The following is a 12995-nucleotide window of genomic DNA, read 5'->3' on the forward strand; positions in this document are numbered from 1 at the left end:
TCCTTGAGAGATGGGAAACCCTTCACTCTTTTCTTAGCCCTTGTACTTTGGAGAATTGAGAACCAATCAAAACTGGTGTGGTGGTTACACGGCAAAGCTTAACATAGTTTTCTGTTAACTTGTCAACAAATTTGTGTTGTGTGTCGGCACTAAAATAAAATGGCAAAATGAGAAAAATATAGTGTAATAGCAAAGGGACAAATGACTTGTGTTATTGGTTAAGACCACAGCCACATTCTAGGGCTGCAGTGGAAAAGGCACTTTGAGAAAGGTACCATCAGGCCAGCCCTACCAGTGGTGGAGGTTAATCTCTCCTGGGCCCAGCTACAGAAGCTGTAAGCCTGGAAAGGGCTTGTGTCCAAAAAAAATCAATTTCTAATTTGAAACAAAATCATTTTTGACTAACAGGGGTTCAGAACCCATTACTTTTTGCTGTATAGTCTGCTGACATTTCAGCACTTTCTGTGGTGCACAATGAATCCTAATAGTCATTTTATAATGTTGCTATACCAATCAATTTAACCAAGAGAAAGCTGTTACAATTCTGCAAAGTTTTCAGGAACAGTGTTCACTCATGGTTTTAGTTTTTTCATTAGCTTTTTTCCTTTTTTTTTTTTTAAATGGGGAAAGGTTGTAGTGTTGCAGTGAAAAAAAATAGAACCTTTTTCATCTTTTTAAGAGAGTTTGTTTTAAGGTATTCACAGGAATTAACCTTTTTTTCCTTCTTATAAGAAGGACTGTCGTGTGTTTTTTGCTTCTTTTATTCTTATATGAAGCCATTGGCAAAATTACGGTACACCTGATCATTGAGGAGCTGATGTTGCCTCTTTGGGTCCTTCTGCTCATCGCGGAGCTCATGTGCATAGATCACAGAGTAGGGCAGTTGGTATTTACGGTGGCTCCCAGCCAGATGGGAGACAGGCCTTTCAAGATGTGTTGCCAGGGGTTTGGACACCCTGTTTATCATAAGGCCAGTGACCTAGCACTAATTGCTTAAGTTACACCACTTGGTTTAATGTCTCTTTAATTGCTTTCCCCTCCTTAACGTGTCTAAATTTTTTAACAAACTTTTCTTCTTTGTTTCCTTTGTTGTCTTTAATCATTAATTACTACATAGGATGTTTATTTCAGGACCATTAATCTTTATTATCAGTCACTTATCCCTTTACCTTTTCTATCCTCCTCACCTTTCCATCAACTTTTTTGATACTAAATACACACACACACACACACACACACACACACACACACATACACGTACACGTATACGTATATGTATATGTATATGTATATGTATATGTATATGTATATGTATATGTATATAAGTATAGACCTCACTGTTGTCTCAAGAAACAGCCTGGGGATCACAACAGTATACAGTATTGTCAGAATTACACTTAAAATATAAATTGTTTTTCAATTGTCAATGCTTGGAATATTCTATTTTAGTTTTATTGAGCTATATGAAACAAGGAGACATTACTTGGGAAAATCTGAACTTGAGTCAAGAACTTTTCAGCCAAAGACACAAATCTGGAAACACACACTGTTCTTTCCTCTTTTTTCCTCCCTACTCAGCAGTGTTTTTTTCCCTCTCCCAACTTGCCTCGAACCTCCCTTTTCTTACCAATCACTGATTCCCTTTCATAAGAGCCCTCCCAGCTGAGGGCATTTTCATTCTGTTATGTTGGCAGGCTATCAGAGGCCATGAGGCCACTGAGCAGACATGTTCCAGAATCAAAATGTTACGGCCTCAGGGCTTGGCATCACCCATTTCTAAGTGAGGCTGTAAAGCCATCCCAAAGCCCCCTACTGCAATTAGAGCTACCTCCTGTTTGTTCCTTTTTCATGGATCTCTGAATCTTCTTAAAACTTCAAGAAAGGCTGAACCTAAAGTAATTTGGATTTAACTGATGATATTGACTGTGCCCTTCATTTTGTCTTTGGGCTTTTTTAGCTCTATAATATACAGCAGCTATCACTCGTTGACAGCCCCTGAGGGGCTCCCAAACATATTTTTCTTTTACTGAAAGAGAATTGTTATAGAATAATCTCTTTTACTGAAAGAGAATTGTTATAGAATAATCTCTGAAGCTCCTAGGTGTTCCTCTAAGTAAGCTTGTGCCTGCAATGATGTGAATGTTCTTTGTAGTCCATGATAGAGTAATATAAGTGACATGATTAAAGAAATAAACAAGTTGGAGTATCCAAAGTATAGAAGCCATTTCCATTTTGCCTCTAAGGAACACTTATTTATGTTTCTTTTATTATTAACATCATCATCATCATTGTATGTTTAATCATTAGAAATGTATATCACAAGATACTGCTTCTGATTCCCAGGAGTCTGAGCTAAAAGATTTGTTAAAAGTTGAAGCCTTTATCAATAGAACACAGAAGACAACCATAATATAGGGGTATGAATAAACCCAGATATGTAGATTAAATTGTCCTGCTCAGTCCCTTTAAAAAAGGAATTCAACTGGGGCGCCTGGGTCACTCAGTCGGTTAAGCGTCCGACTTCGGCTCAAGTCACGATCTCTCAGTTTGTGAGTTCAAGCTCCGCATGGGGCTCTGTGATAACAGCTCAGAGCCTGGAGCCTGCTTCAGATTCTGTGTCTCCTCCTCTCTCTGCCCCTCCCATGCTCATGCTCTCTCTGTTTCTCGGTAATAAATAAACGTTAAAAAAAAAAAAAAAAGGAATTCAACTGCAAGAGACCAGGATTAAGAGTTGAAGTTGCTGTATATGGAATATTGTCACTGAAAGCAGAGACTCTACATTTCCCATTGTCCACAGCAGAAAGAAGTATCTCAAAATACTATATAATTTACTTGTTTTTGAATACTGTACATCTTCTCCCACTAGAATATGAACACTCCATATTTTACAGTTGTGTCCGCATGAGAACATTGCTTAACATGTAGTAGGTGCTCACTATATATTTTTTGTATGAATTAATATAACATTAAGTAGGTAGGTAGGTAGATCTTTCTGTTTCTTTGCCCTGTTTCCCGGCCATTAAGATCTAATAAGTTAGCTTTTTCATCCTCAGTACCTACAGTGATTTAGTGATTTAAGAAATATATATTCTTCTCCCTTCAAAATCCTTATGATTGGCAATGTCAAAGAGATATCAATGGAGTGTGGTCTTAAAAACCTCACTGCTTTGGGGCGCCTGGGTGGCTCAGTTAGTTAAGCATCAACTCTTGATTTCAGCTCAGGTCATGATCTCACGGTCCATGAGTTCAAGCCCTGCATTGGGCTCTTCACTGGCGGCATGGAGCCTGCTTGGGATTCTCTATCTCCCTGTATCTCTGCCCCTCACCATGTGTTGTCTTTCTCTCTCTTTCTCAAAAATATATATTTAAAAAAAACAGTACTGCCTTAAGAATCAAGAAAACTGTAGGGTTTTTAATGTTTTCTTTTATTCTATTTCAGATTTAATTTATAAACTGTAAAATTGCATAGGTCTCAAATGTACAGTCTGATAAACTTTGACAACTGTATACATCCATACAATTAGGATATAGTAGTTTTCCATTCTTCATGAGAGCTCCATCATGGTCTTTTCCAGTCATTCCCCCCTGAAAACCTCTCTCCTTGGTCTTCACATGACTGCCTTCTGTATCCTCACATGGCCTTTCACTAGCAGCATGCATTCCTAGTGTATTTCTCTCTTCTTTTAAGGACAAAGGGTCGTATTGAATTAAAGGCGACTCATATGACCTCATTTAGCCTTAATTACATCTTTAAAGCTTCTATCTCCAAATACAGTCACATTCTGAGGTATACTAAGGGTTAGGACTTCAACACATGAATTTGGATGAAGTGGGGGAACATAATTCAGTCCATAACAACTACTTTCTTTCCAGTCTTTATGCTTTTTCTTTCTTTTTCTTAACTCATTATTCTTCCTAGGACTTCTTTTACAGTGTAAAATAAAATGGTTAATGTGAACTTCCATAGGGAAGTCCTGATCTTACAGGGAAAGCAGTCTTCCACGATTTAGTATGATTTTATTAGCTATAGCGGGTTTTTTTGTAAATGTTCTTTATCAGGTTAAGAAAGTTCCCTCCTCATTTGCTGGGAATTGTTATCATAATGAGTGTTGAATTTCATCAAGTCTTTTTCGTGTACCTATTGAGATGAATTTTCTTCTTTATTCTGTGAATTTGATTATTTACACTGATTGGAAGATATTGGTATATAATACCCTTTTTTGGTAATGATCTTGTCAGGGTTTGGTATCAGAATTATGCTAGTGAGTTATGCTTAATGAGTCAGGAGGATGTCAGAAAAATGGCAGAGAGGCTCCCCCAACCCCCATAACTACTGAAAACCCTAGCAAAACTGCCAAAATCAGCATTATCAGAACTCTGGAAGATAGTGAAAGATTACCAAAAAGCAAGCAAATGCTTAGCCAGGAAAAAGGCCACTGAAACATGGTAGGAAAACTTTGTGAAGTTTCAATTTAGCATTGTCCTACCCCCATCCCCAGCATGGCAGCACACTTGAAGACAACATCCTGAGATCCAGGAATGAGTGCCTGGTCCCAGAGGAAGCAGAGCAGATCTGGTTCTCAAGGAATTGTGTTTGTCCGTTTGGACCTGTCTATTTCCTAAAGGGTTCATCCAAGGGACTGTCTTTGTTTTTCCTAAGTCTGAACTTTCTCAGAACAGAAGAAACTACATGTAGGACATTCCTTGCAAACATTAAAAGCAAAGTGAACACACCATTGCTTCCTGGAGTAAAAAAGTAAGAGGTGAGACAAACAATAAACACACCAAAAGCCAACAAATTAGACAACCATAGATGAAATGGACAAATTCCTAAAAACACACAAATTACCGAAACTGACTCAAGAAAAATAGGAAATCTGAGTAGACCCATAACAAGTAAATTGATTAAATCAGCAATCAAAAACCTCCCAAAAAGGACAAACCCAGGATCAGATGACTTCACTGCTGAATTCTATCAAATATTTAAAGAATTAGCACAAATCCTTTTGTAACTCTTCTAAAAAAAATAAATAAAAGAGAAGGAACACTACTTCACTCATTTCAAGAGGCCAGCATTATTCTGATGCCAAAGCCAGAGAAAGACATCACAAGAAAACTACATGCCAATATCGCTCATGAAAACAGATAAAAATATCCTCAAAGAGTAGCAAAACTGAATGCAGCAGCATATTAAAAGAATTACATACCCTAACCAAATGGGATTCAGCCCAGGAATGCAAAGGTAGCTGAACATACAAAAACCAATCAGTGCAATATATCATATGAATAGAGTGAAGGGGAGGGGTGTCTGGCTGGCTCCGTTGGTAGAGCATGTGACTCTTAATCTGAGTGTCATGAGTTCAAGCCCCACCTTGGGCATGGAGGCTAATTCAAACAAAATTGAATGAAGGAATAAAAAAACATCAAACCAACATGGAAAAATCATTTGACAAAATCCAGCACTCTTTCGTAATAAAAACAATTAACAAAGTAAGAATAGAAGGGAACTTCCTCAACATGATAAAAGGCATACATGAAAAGCCCACAGCTAATATCATACTCAATTGTAATAGACTGAAAGTTTACCCCCAAGATCAGAAATTAGACAAGTATCCCTGTTTTTGCCACTTCCGTTCAACCTTGTACTGGAAGTTCTAGCCAGAGCAGTTAGACCAGAAAAAGAAATAGGAATGCCTGGGTGGCTCAGTCAGTTAAGCGTCTGGCTCTTGTCTTCAGCTCAGGTCATTATCTCATAATCTGTGAGTTCAAGCCCCACATCATTCTCTCTGCTGTCAGCGCAGAGCCTGGAATGGATCAGATCCTCTGTTGCCCTCTCTTTCTGTCCCTCCTCTGCACTCTCTCTCATGCTCTCTCTTAAAAATAAATAAACATTTTTTTAAAAAGAAAAGAAATAAAACATATCCAAATTGGAAAGGAAAAAGTTAAACTTTTAGCAAATGAGATTATTTTACATATAGAAAATCCTAGAGTATGCACAAAAAACTCTTAGAGCTAATAAATGAATTCACCAAAGTGGCAGTCTAAAATTCAATACTCAAAAATCACTTATATTTCTACACACTAGTAATGAACTACTGAAATTAAAAAAAACAATTCCATTTATATTAGCATCAAAACAATAAAATACCTAGCAACAAATTTAACCAAGAGTATAAGACTTGTACACTGAACAGTACAAAACATTGCTGAAACAAATTAAAGAAGACCTAAATGGAAAGACATTTTGTGTTCATGGATTTGAGTATTTAATACTGTTGAGATGTCAATATTCCCCAAAGTGATCCACAGATTGAATGCAATCCCTGTCAAACTCCCAATATCATTTTTTGCAGAAATGGAAAAATCAATTCCAAAATTCATACAGAATTTCAAGAGTCCCCAGATAGTCAACACAATCTTGAAAAAGAGGAGCAAAGTTGAAGTACTCCTACTTCCTAATTTTGAAATTTACTACAAAGCTATAGTAATCAAAACTATATTGAAATTATACCTATACCTGGCATGAGGATATATGTGTGTATGTGTGTGTGTGTGTGTGTGTGTGTGTACACACACACACACACACACACACACACAGAGATCAATGGAATAGACTTGAGAATCCAGAAGTAAACCCATACATTTCTGGCCAATTGATTTTCAACAGGGGTTGCCAAGACAATTCAACAAATGAATAGTCTTTTCAACAAATAGTGCTGGGACAACTAATTGGATATTCACATGCAAAAAAGTGAAGCTGGACTCTTCATTTATATACCTCAGGCCATACACAAAAATTAACTCAAAATTAATCAAAGAGCTAAAAATAAGAATGAAAACTATAAAACTCTTAGGTGAAAACATCGGTGCAGATCTTCATTTTTCATAGATTAGACGGTGGTTTCTTAGATATGGCACCAAAAGCACAAGCAACCAAAGAAAAAATACATTGGACTTTATGAAAATTATTTTAAAAATTGTGTCAAAGAACACTTTCTATAGAATGTAAAGACACCCCCACAAAATGGGATAAAAATTTGCAAGTCCTATATCCTATGTGTCTGGTATCCAGGGTATGTAAAGAACTTTTATAATGCAATAACAAACAACTAAATTAAAAACTGGGCAAAGGGTTTGAATAAATATTTCTCTAAAGAAGATATTCAAATAGCTAGTAGGCACATGAAAAGATGTGCAACATCACTAATTATTAGGAAATCCAAATCAAAACCACAATGAGACACTGCTTCACACCCACTAAGATTATTATAATTTAAAAAATGGAAAATAACAAGGTGGAGAGGATGTGGAGAAATCAGAACCCTCATTTAAAATAATAGAACCACTCTGGAGAATGGTTTGGTAATTCCTGAATAAGTTAAACATAGAATTATCATATGACCCGTCAGTTGTACTCAGAAAAATAATCGACAACAGGTGTTTATTTTTTTTAATTGTCTTTTATTTATTTTTAATGTTTTAAATGTCTATTCATTTTTGAGAGAGAGGGAGACAGAGTGAGAGTGGGGAAGGGGCAGAGAGAGAGGGAGACACAGAATCTGAAGCAGGCTCCAGGTTCAGACTGTCATTGCAGAGCCCAATGCGGGGCTCCAACTCATGAACCACGAGATCATGACCTGAGCTGAAGCCGGACGCTTAACCGACTAAGCCACCCAGGTGCCTGACAACAGGTGTTTGAACAAAATTTTGTACACAAATGTTCATAGCAGCTTTATTTACAGTAACCAAAAGGCAGGGATACCCAAATGCCCATCAACAGATGAATGGATAAACAAAAAGGTCTGTATCTGCAGGCAGCCTGACCTAGAAGGAGGCAAAACATTCCTAAGCTTACTCTTGTATGGAAAAGTAAAGGACTGTCCATCGGTGCTTTAAAGTGACAAAAAAATACACTAGTGCCAGTTGTGGGCACCTTCCCACATTCTGAAAAATCACTGATTTTTGCCAAACACCACTGCTTGAGACTGAGTATCTGAGCATAGCAGATGATCACCCACAATCCTGAAGCGAGAGAGAGAAAAGAACCATTGGCTCAGTTGTGATCATGTGACATTGGGCATCACATACTACTTGTATTGCAAGACATCGCTCATTTATCAAGTGAAAATTTATTAGAAATGTTTGCTCATCTTGCAGAACAAGTTACTCACAATCCAAAGTGTATCCATGGATGCCATGCAAGTCCCTGGACCCTCTGTTACAATTCCTTCTTTAAATTGTCCCCATCAAATGTCACCTGTCTCCATTAAATTTTTGATAGAAATATCAAAACAGAATAAATAATATTCAGGTCTTCTATAGTAGTGATTACAGAGATAATGACGTTCTTTCACTGCTGGGCATTTCTTCTTCCCTCTCACCTCGCCCACAAATCCCTTTCTGTTGGTCGTATCCCTGTTTGCCCATTAATCTCCCCTCACCTCACCCAGGACTCTGTCCAGACAGTTGTAGGAGTTGTGAGCTGCTTTACCTCCCTCCCTTCTCTCTGTCCCACCTATTCCAGGTTCTGCCACGAAAATAATCTCTCCAAAGACCAGGTTGTTGTTTTTTTTTTTTTTTTTTTTTTAATTGTGTTTGTTGCTGCTGTGTTTTACTTTTGAGCCACCTAGCACAATGTTTAAGATCAGTTTGCCATACAAAATCAAAACCCAGCCTTGTTCTTACTAGCTGTGTGATACTGGACCTGGGGCTTGACCTTCCTTATCTAGAAAATGAGGGCAATAATATAATTTAAGGACTGTTGTAAGGAATAGTGAGATAATGCATGTAAAGTGATTTAAAGTGATTAGCAAGGTACAAGGACGTAGTGATGCTCAATAAATACTTCCTGAATACATTAAATATTTAGCCTCGAGGTTTCTAATTTAGCTTTTGCTGATTCCATGCTCCTTATTCCTTCCTATCACAATACCACCGCCTGCATTAAATCTTTTTAAATCCTATAGCGATATGTGATCTCTCCCACTTTTTAATTCCTCAGACTTTTCTGTTTATTATGGTGGAAGAGCTTAATGGTGAAAAACTCTGGGATCAGATTATCTGGACATGAATATTGGCTCCTTCACTTAGTAGCTTTGTGGCCTTGGGCAGGTCACGTAAGTCCCCTATGGCTTATTTTGCCTATCTGTAAATGAGATATAAAACTGAGTATCTATTGCAAAGGGTTTTTATGAGGATCAATATAACTAATTTGTAGAAACAGCAAAACTAGAGAGAGAGAGAGAGCTAGAGTGCGGATACAAACAGAACAGACAGGGAGAAGGGACTGGCCACAAATGCACGTAAGGGAACTTTTAGGGGTGACAAAATACTCCATTTTATAAAATATGTGTTAGAAGTTCATTTTTTTTAAATGTTTATTTTTTTGAGAGAGAGCACAAACAGGGGAGGAGCAGAGAGAGGGGGACAGAGGATCTGAAGCAGTCTCTGTGCTGTCAGCAGAGAGCCTGATGTGGGTCTTGAACTCACAAACTGTGAGTTCAGAACCTGAGCTGAAATCAAGAGTCGCCTGTCAACTGACTGAGCCACCCAGGCCCCCTGTGAGAAAATATTCTACCCTGGATTGTAAAAAGAAACAAGTGAATCTCATGACAAATATTTTTAAAATTGGGTTGTGGCCATGCTTTCATAAGCTATAGAAATCTACTCTTTCTCAAACTATATGCTTAAGATGGTTAAGTTTTATGGCATTCAAATTATAATGAAGCTTGTTTTAAGTGTATTTGTTTATGCGTGCATGCTGGAGCATGAGCAGGGGAGGGGCAGAGAGGGAGGGAGAGAGAGAGAATCACAAGCAGGTTCTGTGCTGTGGGTGCAGAGCCCAATGCGGGGCTCAAACCCACGAATCGTGAGATCATGACCGGTGCTGAAACCAAGAATTGGATGCTCAACTGAGCAACCGAGGCACCCCATAAGGCTGTTTTTAAAAAAGATAAATGATATATGGCAAAGGCCTAGAGAAGTACCAGGCACACACTAAGCATATTGTTGTATCTGTTAGCTGTTATTACCTTATACTGCTTTGGGTTATTTATGATTACCAGATTGTTTAGAGTATCTCATGTTCCTGCTCTCACACCTTCCTTCCCCTGCCCTAAACTAAGTCTGAGCTTAATCCTGGCAATAGCCCTTGCCCATGATTAGGTACTTGCTAAATATTTACTGACTGAATGCACTATAGGTAATGGTGGAGTTTATGTCTAGTATGAAAATGTATTGGTTTGGGTTGAGGGTCCCACAAACTTGTGTATACAAAGAGGACTGAATTGTGCATTTAGGTGGCTCATCCTTCACCTCTGTACATAATAAAGAACAGTTTGTATTGAGTATAGCTTTTGAATACCAAGGATCACGGTGATTGTTTTGATGCTAATCTCTGTAGATAGAAGACTCTTGCTTTCTCTAGACCTAATTTTCTCTGGTCACACCTGAACGGTGCCATTCCCAGAATTATCATACTGTATTCTTGGCATCTGAGGGTCTGGTATTCCCTACACATCAAAGCTATCTTGGTCTTACTTGAATAGCTACGCTTCCCTCAAAGAAAAAGTACATCTTCCCATATAAGTTCTTTAAGCAGCCTACACAATTGTTACCCAGGAACCAGAAGAAAAACTGTGAATGAGATTCTAACAGTCTTCGAAGGAAAAGGAGAAGGAGAAAATTATTATTATTAGAAATAATATCATTAGAAATAATAATAATTAGAAAACAAACAGAAACGAAAAACCTTTCTGTCCATGCCATCTCATTGAGCACTCCAGAGGAGAAAACTAATTATCAACTCAACATTGTTTATTAGAAAGGAACAGAGACCAGATCAGCCCTAGAATGGTTAGGTAAGCATCTCTTCCAAGCAGGCATTTGTTTTAGCCCAGTGTCTAGTTCTTTGAAAGAAATATTTAAGATTTATGCCTAGCTTGAATGTTTTGGGTTTAACTTAGGGGCCTAGGTGGTACAAAGTCCTGGGCTCAAAGAGAAGAAAGATCTCTTCTTAGGATAGGGAAAGGGAACAAAATAAAGCAATCTACCTTCTTGGGCATTTTCACAGTAAACTCAAATCAGCAGGAAGATGACAGGCCATCAGGTTTAAAAACAAAACCACTAGCCAGTCTGTTACTGCACAGATGTACTTTTTTTAAACAAGATACTGTGGATCTCTGATGTTTACAAAATCAAAACAACCCACTGAGTTTTTCCATCTGCCATTGTTTCATTTCAGAGAAAAGAAATAGCTTACTTTTCAAGCTTGGGGATTTTTGTAATGTTTAATATATTATTCAGAATGGATTTTTCCATTTCCTTTTAGTGAAAGCCCAAATTAATTCCTGTATTGTTCATACAGGGACATTGGCAGGAATTAGAAAAGATGCGTCCACATCTCCTATGACAACAGGAAGCCAAAAGGAGCTTGTAATCACAACCACGTCATCACTGCAGCATGACACTTCCCGGTAAGTGGTTTATTTTCTTGTAATGTTTATTTATTTTTTTTTTGAGAGAGAGAGAGCGCAAACAGGGGAGGAGCCGAGAGAGGGGGTTTAACATTCTTTAGGTAAGAGCATTTGGGAGGAGCTACTTAATACAGAGTGGAAAGTCTTGACAATTCTTAATAACCGTTACTCAGAAGAAAGGCCTTATGTGGAAGCATCTGGATTTGGCCAGGTTGAACTCATGGAGCCCTTTCCTTTATACATGCCCTGCCTTGATTGAAACTGGTTATTGGCAAGGATTTCCAAATAAATGCAAAGCTAATCCTGTCATTCATCAGAAAATGTGCTTAGCAGTAGGTCTTTCCCAATTTATCACAGAATGGTTATATACTTTGACTATAAGTTTAACTAATTGAATTGATACTGAAAATTATGGTGGGTTTTGTATTACAGTTTTGAAGGGTCTGTTAACATTTACTGACACTAGAAACATCTGAAGAGTTAGTAGTTTGATCAGCCTTTTCTGGAGTCAGGAAAGAAATAGGGTATTAAAATTTCTTACATCCAGTAAGCCGACTGCCATATTATTCATTTAAAGCTGAATATATAAAGATCCACACCAAAAAGGCATAGTTTAGGGTTTCTTGGTAATACTATTGTTTGAGCCTTAAATTCTCAGCATCTTATCAGATGAATATAGATTTTAAGACTTCATTTTAATTATAAAGAACTTTGGGGAAATAACTCTAATGTAAAAGACAGTAATAATGGTTGCCATCTATTAGCATCTATTATGTACCCAGCACTTTGTATGAATTATCTCATTTAATCTTCATCACTGCTTTATAAAGAGGTACTGCTATCATCCTCATTTCTAAAATTAGGAAACTAAGAGATTGAGTGACTTGTCTAAGGTCACCCAGCCAATAAGATGTAGAAGTAGCATTTCAGACTCCAAAGTCCGTCATCTTAAATATTGTAACTGTTGACAACAACAGCCTCCTTATTTTGAAGGTGACCCTCAATTGAAAGAAAATTTAACCAGTTTACCACATTCTTTGTCCATTACTCCTTTCTTTTATTTTTAATGCTGCCATTATTAGCATTTTCCAAGTACCCACAGAGAGCTGTAGTTCTGAAATGTTGCGAGGGCTCCCTCCTTGGACCACTTAGCAGTGTGGCTGAATGCTTGTACTCAAAGGTCCATCTCAGTTGCCTTGAGGGCTTCCTCTGGAGGAGGTACAGGTAAAGAGGAGAAATGATCCAGATTTTCTGGGGCACCTGGGTGGCTCAGTTGGTTAAGTGTCCTACTTCGGCTCAGGTCATGATCTCACGGCTCAGGTCACGACCTCTCAGTTTGTGGGTTCGAGCCACCCGTCGGGCTCTCTGCTGTCCGCACGGACACCACTTTGGATCCTCTGTCTCCCTTTCTCTCTCTGCCCCTCCCCTGCTTGTGCATGCATGCTCTCTCTCAGAAATAAAAATAAAAAAAGAAATGGTGTGGATTTTCAATCTTAGTGAATTTTCCTATTGAAGATTAAA

At 38.0% G+C, this 12995-nt stretch overlaps 1 protein-coding gene across 10 annotated transcripts in view; it reads left to right on the forward strand.

The window, feature by feature from the left end:
• Positions 1 to 12995, forward strand: part of KIAA1328 (KIAA1328 ortholog) — a 371362-nt gene that overhangs the window by 287805 nt on the left and 70562 nt on the right. For all 10 annotated transcript variants that reach the window (XR_013551238.2, XM_078435291.2, XM_078435292.2 and 7 more), the window contains one exon: positions 11366 to 11474. Coding sequence is in view for 9 of the 10 variants with exons in the window: in XM_078435291.2 (XP_078291417.2) it covers positions 11366 to 11474 (109 nt within the window). In the remaining variant the exon portion in view is untranslated. The remainder of the gene's footprint in view (positions 1 to 11365; positions 11475 to 12995) is intronic.

The sequence above is a fragment of the Panthera onca genome, chromosome D3 (genome assembly GCF_046562875.1).
Source record: "Panthera onca isolate mPanOnc1 chromosome D3, mPanOnc1 haplotype 2, whole genome shotgun sequence".
Lineage (NCBI taxonomy): Eukaryota > Metazoa > Chordata > Mammalia > Carnivora > Felidae > Panthera > Panthera onca.